This window comes from Eptatretus burgeri, chromosome 8 (assembly GCF_056783735.1).
Source record: "Eptatretus burgeri isolate ZD-2024b chromosome 8, Ebu_testis_v1, whole genome shotgun sequence".
Lineage (NCBI taxonomy): Eukaryota > Metazoa > Chordata > Myxini > Myxiniformes > Myxinidae > Eptatretus > Eptatretus burgeri.
Window position 1 is genome coordinate 1,155,451 of NC_140968.1, and position 15,353 is coordinate 1,170,803.

The window sequence follows — 15,353 nt, forward strand, 5'->3', positions numbered from 1 at the left end:
CGAGTGGCCGGTTTACTGGACGCCATTCAAACCTCCATATACCCGAGTGGCCGGTTTACTGGACGCCATTCAAACCTCCATATACCCGAGTGGCCGATTTACCGGCCACCATTCAAACCTCCATATACCCGAGTGGCCGGTTTACTGGACGCCATTCAAACCTCCATATACCCGAGTGGCCGGTTTACTGGACGCCATTCAAACCTCCATATACCCGAGTGGCCGGTTTACTGGACGCCATTCAAACCTCCATATACCCGAGCGGCCGGTTTACTGGACGCCATTCAAACCTCCATATACCCGAGCGGCCGGTTTACTGGACGCCATTCAAACCTCCATATACCCGAGTGGCCGGTTTACCGGACGCCATTCAAACCTCCATATACCCGAGTGGCCGATTTACCGGCCACCATTCAAACCTCCATATACCCGAGTGGCCGGTTTACTGGACGCCATTCAAACCTCCATATACCCGAGCGGCCGGTTTACTGGACGCCATTCAAACCTCCATATACCCGGGTGGCCGATTTACCGGCCACCATTCAAACCTCCATATACCCGAGTGGCCGGTTTACTGGACGCCATTCAAACCTCCATATACCCGAGTGGCCGGTTTACTGGACGCCATTCAAACCTCCATATACCCGAGTGGCCGATTTACCGGCCACCATTCAAACCTCCATATACCCGAGTGGCCGGTTTACTGGACGCCATTCAAACCTCCATATACCCGAGTGGCCGGTTTACTGGACGCCATTCAAACCTCCATATACCCGAGTGGCCGGTTTACTGGACGCCATTCAAACCTCCATATACCCGAGCGGCCGGTTTACTGGACGCCATTCAAACCTCCATATACCCGAGCGGCCGGTTTACTGGACGCCATTCAAACCTCCATATACCTGAGCGGCCGGTTTACTGGACGCCATTCAAACCTCCATATACCCGAGTGGCCGGTTTACTGGACGCCATTCAAACCTCCATATACCCGAGCGGCCGGTTTACTGGACGCCATTCAAACCTCCATATACCCGAGTGGCCGGTTTACTGGACGCCATTCAAACCTCCATATACCCGAGCGGCCGGCTTTTTCTCCATGGAGCACAAGATGGGGGAACCAAAAGTCCAAGCAGCTGTGGGTTTGAATGGTTAAATAAAATAAAATAATAAAAGCGTATATGTTAAATGTTGTTGCTTGTGGTGATGGTGGAGGTGGATGGGTAATGGTGTGGAGTTGGAGGGGTTCCAGTGATTGAGGGGTTCCAGTGATTGAGGGGTTCCAGTGATTGAGGGGTTCCAGTGATTGAGGGGTTCCAGTGATTGAGGGGTTCCATCAAGCAAGCGATTCAACTGCTCCACGATTCCAGAATGTCGAATGACTCATGTTCGCTGCAGTTAATGGCGTAACACTCCGAGCATTCACTTTTAGTTTGGAAGCATTTACACGAATCACGCGTGAAGTGGATTCGCTAAGTCCAAGTGCTCGCCAATGTCATTTCACCATTGCTCTCTCATCCAAACGTTTTTTTTATTTCGCCCTTTCCAGTAATGGCGTCGCAGGATGCATGGTACTGTATTACGTGATTGGTTTAGCAGATAAGTTCGTGATAAATTTCATGCGCGCACACACACGCACGCACGCACGCACGCACGCACACACACACACACACGCACGCACGCACGCACGCACGCACGCACGCACGCACGCACGCACGCACACACACACACACACACACACACACACACACACACTAATATGGCTGCCAAAGACCCTCATGTTGCCGCGTGTTTGGTACGAGTCCGTGCATTCCCAGCATCCCGCAGCTCATCTCGGACTACTTCGGTCCGATGAGTGACGGCCGGGCGATTTGCTCGCAACTGCGTAATAACGAAAATGTACGTGCTCTATGAAAAATGGTCGTAAATCCATCAGACGCTTAATAACGAGCGCGTGTTATGCGAGCAATTACTGTACATCGAAACGATTCGAAAACAATGAACCATTTTGAAAAATTTTAAACTACTATTCATCAAAATACTATCAGTCAGCTTACCGAGTGTCTCTGGTATGTCCCGTGCCTTTCCAGTCGCCACAAGCGACAGCATAGTTGAGCCTGCCTTACGCTCAGTGCGAAAACGCAAGCGACTTGAACCAGAATTATCCTCTTCTTCCTCCTCTTCCTCCTCCTCCTCCTCTTGTCCATCTTCATGAAGCTCTTCTTCTTCTACCTGCGAAGAGCTCATCTCAGCATTATTAGGAAACACAAATTGCACTAAATACTGCACAATTATAACGTGACGTAAAGACGTGATGCTCACCTCTTCTTCCACACCAAGCGCCTCATCCTGATTGTGAATGTGTGCTGCAGCCATGCCTGTGTAGACAGGCTCATCAAAAGCATCCGTGTCATCGTGCCGTTCAACCATTTCAGTGTAATTGTATTTCTCGTTTATATCCACGTTGTCACGCTCGTCAAAGGAATCGGTGCAGTTGTGCGGTTCTGCACTCGCATTATTGAGCGTCTCCGCTTCACTCGGCAACAACACCTTCTCTGGTAACTCATAGTTGTGGTACAAGTCAGAGAGATCCTCGTCTTCCTCCTGTAAAAGAATGACCAGTTTGTCCTCGTGTAAATATTCACAGCGAGATTTTTTTTTTTTTATCGGAGCTCGTTGAATGTGTGAAAGAGCGAGTGCGATGACAACTTCGGTGGGAATAAAAACAGTAAAACTCAGCTCAATTCATTAACCGCAGACAGACTACCAACCTACCGTCAACTTTACACAACAGCAAACTAAGCATGTTTTGTAAGCACAGTAAACGAGAGCAAAGTGGAAGGGGCGAATATAGTGAATGGACATGAGGTTTGGGTGATTAAGGAAAATAAAATAAAAAAAGGAAAAATCGGATGAGGCAGAGAAAAGTGAAAGGAGGTTTGCAAGAAGAGTGGAAGGGTGAATTGATGAGAGATACAGGGAAAGGGTGAATGAAAATGGGGGTGGAGGGGATGAGGAGAACGAGGAGGACGAGGACGAGGACCAGGACAAGGACAAGGAAGGAGGACGACGACGACGACGACGACAACGATGACGAAGATGACAAGGACGAGGACAAGGAGGACAACGATGACAAGGATGACGAGGAGGAGAATGATGAGGACAAGGAGGATGACAATGACAAGGACGAGTTGGACGAGGAGGATAAGGAGGACAAGGAGGATGAGGAGAACAAGGATGAGAAGGACGATCATGATGAGGAGGATGAGGAGAAGGATGAGGAGCAGGAGGCGGAGAAGATGAAGTGTAAGAATAAGAGCAAGAAGAATCACTCTTTTGGCATTGCCAGATACATAGGGCTGCTGAGGCAAAGTTTCTCATCGCTAGGGGGCACAACACTGGATGGGTCACAACCCCAAACTCAGGATACTCAAACGGCTCATTCTTCCCCGTTAAGCTGGTACACATTTTGCCAACCTCGGAAGGATGACATGCTGAGTCAACCCACTTGGTGTTATGTTAACGGCACAACATCGGCTCAAACTCAGGACCCTAAGATCTGAAGCCGGCCACCTCAACCATCAAGCCAACACCAGGCTTCAGGGAGGGGAGGGTGAGTTCAAAGGTTTGCCAATTTACATGCATAATATGTAGTAAGCCTCAAAAGCATTTACAGTATATTTTGTTTCTCAACCTATGTAAAGTGTTAATGTGTGTTCATACAGCTCATGCAGATAACTTCAATGAGTTGCCATTTTCACCGTCGTGTGTTTTCATTGCTCGTAACTTTGATTGCTATCAAGGTCACATTTCTAAGTAGGACGACATTTTAGTGAAGGTTTATTTTAGTTCTTATGGGGATGTTGGTGGAGCATGGGGCTGACAGGATGGCTAAGAGGTATACACACACTCGCCTCTAGGCTGTCTAGCCTGGGTTTCAATCCCGACGCAGCTATAAACTGTCATCCCGGTGTTTCACATGTAGGGTGATTCATCAACCTGTGTGCCGTCCTTGGATGGACGTTAAACTGGACGTTTCATCTGCCGGAATTAGTCAGTGGACATTAAAGACCCATGGTGTCCTTCGCGAAAAGTAGGCGAGCTATCTTGAGCACCCGAAACAAATTTAAAATTCCTGCCATAACGACTACTGGGAGGGCAATGGCAAACCACTCCGTATAACCCATGCTATGGTACATCAGAATCAGAGACTATAGGATAATTCATAAATCCAGAATCAGAGGATTCATCTTTTTAATACTTGAATATAACTTAATGTGAAAACCTTCATGGTCATTTATATAGAATGTACATTGAACTAAATTTTTGCAGCCTGCCCACTCCACTCCACTCGTCCAACATTCTCCTTTCCCTTTCCTTCTAACCTTCTACCCCTTGTTATTTTTTTCCAAATACAAATCTTTTATTATTTCCATATTTTCTTATCTTTAATGGTTAAAATGACACGATAAAGAAAGAAAGAAGTCATTAATATGAGATGTAAAGTTTGAGCCTAATGTTAATGAGCCAAGCATTCAGACACCATTCAGGAAATACAGTGATGGTGGACGTTTGAGAAACAGCAAGAATTTTTGTCTAATCTTACAAGTATAAAATACAATAATTAAACATATTGTAGTCTACTACTACTACTACTACTACTACCACTACTACTATTACTTCTTAAACGGCCCCAATTATACCCAACTTCTTGTGTCGGTCAAGGAATGCTTTGACCCAAAACTTTCATGAACCGGCTGGCCTGGCGCTCGATAACTCGCCTACTCTTTGTTAAGTTCACACGGTGCGATGTTTAACGTCCACCAACCAATGTCAGTGCACGAGACACTGACCTTAAGATCCATCCCCTGGACGCCGCACGCATCGATTGCCCTACCTGCAGAACACTAGGATGACAGTTCATAGCTCGACCAAGATTCAAACTGCTACGAGACAGGTCAAAGGCAGATGCGCATCATAATCTAGGCGATCACTCAAGCCCCCAATTATAAATGTTATGTTCCCATTTTTATTTTAAAGCATCCAAACCTATTGCCTACCAAAGGAAAGTAAAATAAAGTTCCCTATTCTCTTCAGTGATAGCATAATACCATTACAACAAAGGAAGTAGCTATGAAAATGGAAACATTGTGCAAAACACACACATCAACACAAACATATACACACACACATACACACACACACACACACACACACACACACACACACACACACACACACACACACACACACACACACACACACACACACACACACACACACAACTCAAGCACATAATCAACTCTAATGGGAGCTGGCCCTGTGTTGCGAAACATGCTTGGCCTTGTCAGTGCATGGGAACCCTAATAACACCATTTTAGAAGCAGGAATGCTTCGCTGGCTGAATCTGCTAACGAGCCGATCATCTCTGTACTTGTGGCTCCTCCATCACAATCCAGGCACCCGCCCAGTGTGCCTCTTTCTCAATTAGCCTGACACGTCAACAGCGTCACACCCCTGTACATCTCTCAACACAGCTTGCTTTCCTCCTTCACAAAAAGGCCCATCACAATCAATATTCACTTGATATTGTGCATTCTCCAAAACGGACATGGTTCCATTATAATATAATACACATATAATTTCTACTTTGTTGTGAAATTTAATTAAATGAGTAGCCACGTCATGGTTATTGCATGAAGAGTAAAAGCTGCCGTGACAATGATGAGGGAGGAGGGAGATGGAGGGAGACTCATTTTGAAGGCACCATCCATCTCTGCGTCAGAGAGTTAGCAATACCGGAAACTCATCCAAGGGCTCATCAATCTCGATATCCAACACCTCATCTTCACAGACGACGTCATCCATGTTGCCCTCCCCAAGGTAATCTCCTTGATCATCTCCAACCGTGCGTTCCCCACCCTCCACCTGCCCTCCTTCCCAAACAAGGCTCACATCCACGTCTTCTAGCTTTTCCTCACTGTAGTCGTTTCCTTCGATCCCATCACTGGCTTCCTGGTCGTACGAAGGCAGCGTATGAGATCCGGCGTTTTCATGTCTGCTGGATGAAAAGAAAATGGAGACGGTTTACAAAGGAAAACATCTGTAAAATTCCATCATCTGTTGATGCTCTTCAAAGTATCAATTGTTAAATATATAGGGTATACATTTTTAAAAAGAGGAAAAGTTCAACAAACAGGCAGACTCTCTCAAGTCTGCTTCGATTGAGAATATGAGCATCATGTGGGCATTTGTTGTGCTCCCAGGAAAGATTGGAGAGGAGGATACCGTACAATAACAATAGGAATTTTCATGTTAGGCATCAGATTACAAGAATATTGAAAGGAACCACAACCGAGTCACAGTGTAGAACGTAACAGGGTGTCGGTTTTTAGGTGCCAAGCTACATATGTACTGTAGCTGTTAGGATATGGATTATCAAACTTGGATTTAAATGGAGGAACAGCACACGGTGTTGGAAAAAGACCTGGACAACTTTAGTTGTTTATATATTTAGAACCACAAATGATACAAAGATACCCTTTGGTTTATATGATACAGAAACTTATAAAGTTTTGTGCACACCATCAATACACTTCATGCGCAGGACATCAAGGTGGTACAGGAGTTCTTGCCATGTTTGGCTCAGCACGTTTGCATCCACCAGTGCGCTTGCAGCTGTGATCCGAGAACGAAGATCCTGCAGGTTTGCTACCTTGGTACTGCAGACAACATCTTTGACAAACACCCACAGCAAAAAAAATCAAGGGGGGGTTATGTCTGGTGATTGTGAGGGCCAGGCGGTTGGTCCATCTCGGCCAATCCAGTGACCTGGAAATTTTTCATTCAGGACAACTCGAACGACTGAGGCCCAATGAGGGGGCACATCGTCCTGTTGAAAAATGATATGGAGTACCAGGTCTTCAATCTGTGGGAAGACGAATCCTTCCAACATGTTCATGTAAATTGTTGAGGTGACCATATCCGCCGCAAAGAAAAACAGACCCACCAAGCGGTCATGGAGGAGGCCACACCACACACTGACCTTTGGACTGTTACGTATGTGTTTAATGATCACGTGGGGTGTTTCCGGAGCCCCAGATCCTCACATTGTGCTGGTTGATGTTCCCCAACACATGAATGCAAGCCTTATCTGTGAAAATGACCTTTTTCAGGTAATCTTCATCATCCTTTACGTAACTGAGCATTTCCAAGGCAAATGCCTTGCGTTTGGATCCGTCATTTGGCTTGAGTTACATTAAACCACCAGACCTGAAAATAAAGAATATTTTATGAGTTTCTGTATCATATAAAACAAAGGGTGTCGTCATATCATTTGTGGTTCTAAATACATTAACGAAAGTTATCCAGGTCTTTTTCAAACACCTTGTACTTCTTATAATACTCGCCTACCGGTTTTGCCAGAGGGGACTAGAGGTTTGATCTCCATCTGTCCCACCTGTGTTTTTTCTGACTTTTTTCCCATACCCGACAATATATTCAACTGAGACTCGGTAAATGGCGATATTATGATGAGTTATAGAACAAGTACGAGTTTCAGGACGTTTCGTCAATTTTTCACAGTTATGCCCTTTTTGGACTGAGAAAATATCACATACAGTATTATACATGGGTCACCATTCAACTGCCCTGACTCCACCACACTGCTTTACACCCATTGGGTGGACAGCTGGCCTGACTCCACCCCAATTAAAATCATGCGCTACCATTCCATGAAGCAGCACAGATCAACAGGCCTCAGGCTTTAGGCCTGGGTGTTAGTTCATGGCCCACTGCAATTGGAATGATCGCAGGTATATAACGATATATTGTCACGGCCCTGGTGGTTAGGTTAATTCCCCCGACGCAACTGTGGTGGACGGGAGGTTAACACCAATCAGGCCGGATCACCGAGAGGTTTTCCTTGGAGGTGAACAAGTGATCCTCGGAGATTATGGTGCGCGCGGGAGGGTAATGGGAGGCAAACGCACGGACACGATGGAAGCACAGCACAAGGGGTTTATCTCGAACCCACGACAGACAAACAACACAAGCAACTTAAAATAAACACAGGGATTTCATGAAAATAAGTCAAATACTTACAATCGTAATAATTCAAAGTGTAAAAATTAAACACGAGATAAATTAAAGCCTAAAGTTGAGGCACCTCTGCACACAGACAAGGGGAAAACGAAACAAAAGAAAATCCTCCCTTTATTCTAGAACTTAGGTTTGTCCCAACATGGTCTTTATTGAACTTCGGGGTCGAGCCGCGTAGTGGTGTGCGTGAAGATGCGCCCAAAATGGTGCCGAGCCGCTCTCTGTGCGGGAAACGTACGCGAGGTAATTTGTGATGCGGTATTCAATGCCAGGGCTCACCAACTGCCGTTCGGCTTCTTCTCATGAACGAATATGCCGAATGTTCCTCTCTTAAACGAGGTCTGCTCACAACGATCGCCCACCTTCCTCCTTGAATACACAACGGGATAACGCCGAGTTCACTGAGAGGTGCACTCCTCTTCCTCTCTTTCTCATAATCATTCAACTTCACGACTCAGCCGAAGAGGAATGGCTAGCGCCTTGCCCAGGACGCTGCAAATTCACCAGCATGAACTCGAGTAACACGCAGCCATTTTGTCATGCCGAGAGGAGAGCAAAAACGAGATCCTGTCTCAGCCACGTTCCTCCACCAAATGTGTCCTGCCAACAACTGTGTCCTCCCCGTTCTCCGATCATGCCCCCCTCCACCCTCCCCCTACTCTTTCATGTCTCACTCACCAATCATAAACCTCGGGGGAGTGACTTGGTGGTATGAAGACCGAATGTGGAGCTCCTTGCTTACTTGGACTGGCAGCTCTGTTATTATTGTTGTTGTTGTTATTATAAAAACGTAATTATATTATTGCTGGCTTGTAAATGCGAAAACGTAGGAAAAGGTCACAGGGGGCAATTACATACTGGGGAAAATTGGCCTTAATCTCAACCTAATTAACACAGCACCACCCCCTGTGTGGTGACAAGTAACACTTAGGTTCACAGTTTCCCAACTTAATTTACATCGAGATGTCTCCTACACGTCCACAGACCAAGCACCTCCATACAATGCTAACTTTGCTATGAAATTCCTCCATCTACTCCCACAACCGCAACAATATATACATATACACATGTATACACACGCACAAAAATACAGTACATGGCCAAAAGTATGTGGACACCTGCTCATCCAACATCTCATTCCAAAATCATGGGCATTAATAGAGTTGATCCCCCACCCCCATTTGCTGCTATAACAGCCTCCACTCTTCTGGGAAGGCATTCCACTAGGTGTTGGAACATTGCTGCGGGGATTTGCTTACATTCAGCCACAAGAGCATTAGTAAGGTCGGGAACTGATGTTGAGTGATTCGGTCTGGCTCCCAGTCAGTGTTCCAATTCATCCCAAAGGTGTTCGATGGAGTTGTCGTCAGGGCTCTGTGCAGGCCAGTCAAGTTCTTCCACACTGATCTCGACAAACCATTTCTGTATGGACCTCGCTTTGTGCACAGGGGCATTGGCATGCTGAAACAAGAAAGGACCTTCCCCAAACTGTTGTCACAAAGTTGGAAGCACAGAACTGTCTAGAATGTCATTGTATGCTGTAGTGTTAAGACTTCTCTTCACTGGAACAAAGGGGTCTCGCCTGAACCATGAAAAACAGCCCCAGACCATTGTTCCTCCTCCACCACCAAACACTACAGTAGGTACTATGCATTCGGGTAGGTGGCGTTCTCCTGGAATCCGCCAAACCATGATTCGTTCGTCGGACTGCCAGATGGTGAAGCGTGATTCATCACTCCAGAGAACCCATTTCCACTGCTCCAGAGTCCAATGGCGGTGAGCTTTACACCACTCCAGCTGACACTTGGCATTGCACATGGTGATCTTCAGCTTGTGTGCGGCTGCTCAGCCATGGAAACCCATTTCATGAAGCTCTCGACGAACAGTGCTTGTGCTGACATTGCTTCCTGCGGCAATTTGGAATTCAGCAGTGAATGTTGCAACCGACGAAAAAAATTCTTCCGTGCTACGTGCTTCAGCACTCAGCGATCCCGTTCTGTGAGCTTATGTGGCCTACCACTTCACGGCTGAGCTGTTGTTGCTCCAAAACATTTCTACTTAACAATAACAGCACTTACAGTTGACCAGAGCAGCTCTAGCAGGGCAGAAATTTGACAAACTGACTTGTTGGAAAGGTGCCATCCGATGATGTGCCATGTTGAAAGTCACTGAGCTCTTCAGTACGGTCCATTCTACTGCCAATGTTTGTCTCTGGAGATTGTACGGCTGTGCGATTGATTGTATACACCTGTCAGAAATGGGTGTGGCTGAAATCAGTAAATCCACTAATTAGAAGGGCCACATACTTTTGGCCCATGCAGTGTATATACGTACTTTACACATCAGACGCACCACCTGACTGTTGTATTGAGCTTAGTTGATTAGGTGACAGCTGATTCGCTATTACCTCCATTCACAGGTGAGAGATGTGGGTGTGTCTTTCTTTATCATTTATATATTGACTGCTTTTGACATTTGCACGTGGTACATGCTTGGGAGCCTCATTAGCATGCATTGTTGTATATGCTGTCACTAATGATTCGCCAAAAAGTGATGGAACTGGTCCAGCAGCTGAGGGGGTGTGTAGCATTGGGCTTCTCATGTGTGTACTTTTGTGAATGTCTTTATAGCTGTGGAGGAACTCTAGGAAGGGTTTGATACAGCATCACGCTTACCTTGTGTAGGCCTTCTTGGCTGCTTTACGCAGCAGTTTCGGCAAGAGGAGGATGGGAGGTGCAATAAATGAACATATATATATATATATATATATATATATATATATATATATATATATATATATATATATATATATATAATGCTTCATGGATATATATATATACACATCAGGTCATTACCATCGACGGGGGGGGGGGGGGGGGGAGGGTATTGCATTTGGGTCCGTTTGTTTGTTTGTCTGTCTGTGTTTGTTTGTTTGTTTAAACAGAACTTTCGTGTATTTCTCCACAACCGCTTGTCGGATTGAGACAGAATTTTCTCCATAGGAGCAACTCCTCATGTAGAATGTTTTATTGATAATTATGACGTCATAGGTCACGTGGTGTGGCAACCATGTTCGAAAAATGGGAAAAAAAAACTTTGGACCTCTATCTCTGAAACTGCACCAAGGAAAAATTTGAAACTTGGTACATGGCAAGTACTCCTCTTGGGGAATGGTGATTTTTTTTTTTAATTACCTCATCGGTGCCTTCATTATGAAGTCATAATTGCATATGTGGAACGTTATATCTGATCAGTATGAAAAGTTTTGAGGGTCATCTCGGGATAAAATGGTACACAGAAAGAAAAACGAAAAATGATGACGTCATCGGTCACGTGATTCGGCAGCGATTTTGATTTTTTTCTTTAGAAAACCTTCAAAAATATTTTTCTCTGAAATGGCTGAACAAGTCGAGGCAAAACTTAGCACATATGACCGCCTATCTGCAAGGAACAAATGGTTTACACATATGACTTCATATGTCACATGGTTTGGTATCCATCTTGGATTTACCCTAAAACCCATAACATGCTTCTTCTTCAGAACAGCTGGACAGATCGAGGGGAAACTTCACACAAATGTTCCCCAAGCCTTGTGGATACCAGGGAATTTTTGAATAATTGATGTTACAATGTTACATGGTCTGGCAGCCATATTGGATTGAGCGAAAACCTTTAAAATTTTATTTCTCTTGAGACATTTAATCAATCGATGTGAAACTTCACAATTGTGATCTAGTAGCAATGGGGAATATATATGTTTTAAATTTCAACCTGATCGGGCGCATGGTGTGGCCGCCAGAAATATTTAATTTTTTGAATTTGGGTTATTTTCGTTTTTTTATTATTTTTTGAATAAGGTTCACTTGGCTGAACCTGGGTGGGTTTGAGGGTGGAGGAATAGCAGCTGAAAGGTGAATGATATCCAGGTTCCTCCTGATGACTTCATCTTTGATTTTTGCTTGTTTGGGTTCCTTCTGATGACTCCAATGCAGGACTTGTACCTGTTTGGTCTTCTGGTTGATTTGAATAGAATTTATTTTCATCCCATTCTAAATTCAATTGAATAAAAATAAACGTCATGGGTCAGGGTCAAGTGTCTGATCAAAGCAGGGTTGCATCAAAGCGGGACGTATTGGTACCCGGTCATCACTGGCAGCAATTAAGTGGCAGTTCTAGTTATCTCTGTTATTAATTACAAAACAGACCAGTGCACAAACACCACACAAAAGTCCTGGCAAGGGTCTGCAATCTCTGATTGCTCCTTTTCTTGTTCTTATTATTTTTGGCACCGAAAGCACCATTATACACCACTCAAATAAACGAACATTCATTGGGACCAGTCAGGGACATGTACTGCAAAAGCAATTCTCGCTCTTGTTATAATTATAAGTATTATTCTATAATGGCCACAATTATTCCCACATTCTTGTGGGATTGGCCGGGTGGGGAAGTTCTTGGCCCGAGTCTTTTACCAACCGGCTGGCCAGGCTTGACACTCAACGATGTAATTAGGGCAGCAACTTGTAATTTGGTCAGGGTGACGGCGATAGCTTGCCTACTCTTCGCGAAGGACACTGTGTGATCCTGAGCGTCCACCAACTAATTCTGCAAGATAGGGCCAACATTTAACGTGCATCCGAGGGACGGCACGGACAGTGATGAATCACCCAACCTGTGAAACACTGGGATGACAGTTTATAGCTGGATAGTCATTCGAACCCAGGCGAGTCAGCTTGCGACGAGTGCGAGTACCTCTAGGCCATCCTGCCAGCCCCAAAAGAAGAACAGTAAAATAGCTATGATGGGTGCACCAAGCAAAAACGGGTTGGTTAAAAACTCAAGTGGTACGTAAAAGCACCCACTTGCCCCCATTCACTTACTACACACCATGCCGTTCACACTCATTGCTGTGATGTGGCAAATTATTTACACTTTTTACCAACTCCATAACAAATTATATCTCCATACCACCCAAAAACAAAGATCGAGACCATCTTCAATTCGAGAGGGTGGCTGCAGGGCAACAATTCTAAAGTATCACCCAACCACTCATGGGCATTCATGAAGCATGTTACAGACTTGAAAACAAGGAATGACTGCACAAAGTCACGAAGATCTACCAATGCCCAACTTGAGAACAGTTGGAAAACACCAACAACGATTATTCCGAGATAAGTAGTTAGAATGGACCTGAAGAAGGAATTTCTGAAGAAGGTATAGACGTGACTACCTTCCTTTGGCATCAATGCAACTACCTTCCTGTGGCAATGGTATTCATGTGACTACCTTCCTGGACAATGGTATTCATGTGACGACCTTCCTGGGGCAATGGTATTCATGTGACTACCTTCCTGGGGCAATGGTATTCATGTGACTACCTTCCTGGGGCAATGATATTCATGAGGTGTCGTCCACCAGACGGCGGTCTCCTTGGGTTAACCTGAGGCGGTCCCTTCGGGTGGGTGCCTGGAATGTCCTATCCCTAAGAGAGGATGATCACCTGTCTCTGTTATCATCTGAGCTCAAGCGTTTGGACATCGGGATTGCAGCTCTCTCTGAGGTTCGGAGACCGGATTGCGGCGAGATAATGGTGGGTGGTTACACCTACTATTGGTCTGGTCACTCTGATGGTTACCATACCCAAGGAGTTGCTGTAGCTGTGTCCAATAAGCTGACCCCAATGATAATTGAGGTAACACCGGTCAACGAGCGTATTATGAGATTAAGGATTCGTCACTCCTTAGGTGTCATTTCCCTGGTCTCTGTTTATGCTCCGACTGAGGCGAGTGATCTCACCGTGAAGGATGCATTCTACGCCACACTCGAGTCTGTGGTTGATCAGTGCCCCAGACGAGATACACTTCTAGTCTTGGGGGATTTCAATGCATCGACTGGAACTGATAGGGATGGTTATGAGGTGTGTGTTGGTCCCCATGGGTCAGGAACTATGAACCAGAATGGCACTAAGTTCCTTGACTTTGCAAGAAGTCATGGACTTAGGGTGGCTGGTTCATGGTTTCAGCGCCCACAAGCTCATCGCTGGACTTGGTATTCCAACGCTGGCGGTGTGGCAAAGGAGATTGACCATGTCCTCATTGACGGTCGTTGGAGGATGATCCAGAACTGCAGGGTCTACCGGAGTGCTCAGTTCCTCAATACTGACCACAGGCTTGTTGTAGCAACTCTAAAGCTGCACCTTAAATCCTGGAGAATGGTACCATCCCAGCCGAGGCTGGATGTTGCCAAGCTCAGGGATGAGAGAGTAGCTGAGGAGTTTGCGAACAGGCTGAGTGGACACTTGGGGGGTCTGGGTGCTTTGGGGGTCCTGAAGAGTTGTGGAGCGCCTTCAAGACCACCGTCCTTGATGTTGCCGGTGGATGCCTTGGAGCTCACCGCAGGGCAAAGAAGAATTTTGTCTCTCAAGGGACACTGGATACCATTGACCAGAGTCGCAGGGCCAGGCTGAATGGCAGAGCTGAGCTGTTCAGGGAGCTGAGGCGTAAAACTGTACGTGCACTGAGGGTGTACAAGGAGGCCTATGTGCGAGGAATCTGTGAGGGGGTAGAGCATCACCTGTGGACAGGTGATTCTCGTCCCGCTTACAGGGGAATTCGCGCATTACGTTCATCCAAGCCCATCCCTCGGAGCACTACAGTTCGAACAGAGAGTGGTAGGCTCTTGACAGAGGAGTCTGAAGTGAAGGCCCGCTGGGCCGGTTACTTTGAGCGGTTGTACCAGGCTGATCCCCCAACTGTCGAGTTGGACGTCAAGGGTGTTACAATCCCTGTTGCTGACCCTCGAATCAACTGTGGTCCACCTACGCTTGTGGAAACACGGACTGCGGTGAACCGGGGCAAAGCTCCAGGGATCTGTGGCATCCATGCCGAACTTCTCAAGGCTGGTGGAAATGCTGCACTCGTGTCGTTGCATGCAGTTTTGTGCTCTGCCTGGAACACAGGCATCATCCCAACTGACTGGAAGAGGGGCCTTGTTGTCCCTCTCTGGAAAGGGAAGGGTGAGCGCCAAGACTGCAACAACTACCGAGGGGTGACGCTGCTCTCAGTGCCGGGCAAGGTCTTTGCTCGGATAATTCTCGATAGGGTTCGCCACCATCTGCTTGAGCACCAGCGTCCAGAGCAGTCAGGCTTTACACCAAAGAGGTCAACGATTGACCGTATCCTTGCACTTCGTGTCCTCACCGAACGCAGACAAGAGTTTCGGCAGGGACTGCTTGCAGCCTATGTTGATCTCTGTAA

General features: G+C 46.1%; 1 protein-coding gene across 7 annotated transcripts in view; it reads right to left on the reverse strand.

The window, feature by feature from the left end:
- RBM33 (RNA binding motif protein 33) overlaps positions 1 to 15,353 on the reverse strand; it is a 138,744-nt gene that overhangs the window by 78,738 nt on the left and 44,653 nt on the right. For 4 of the 7 annotated variants that reach the window (XM_085890548.1, XM_085890544.1, XM_085890542.1 and 1 more), the window contains exons 5-7: positions 5,797 to 6,058; positions 2,320 to 2,601; positions 2,055 to 2,229 (exon numbers count right to left, since the gene is read on the reverse strand). In XM_085890548.1, the coding sequence (XP_085746674.1) occupies positions 2,055 to 2,229; positions 2,320 to 2,601; positions 5,797 to 6,058 (719 nt within the window). The remainder of the gene's footprint in view (positions 1 to 2,054; positions 2,230 to 2,319; positions 2,602 to 5,796; positions 6,059 to 15,353) is intronic. The other 3 variants (XM_085890546.1, XM_085890545.1, XM_085890543.1) reach the window with 3 other exon arrangements.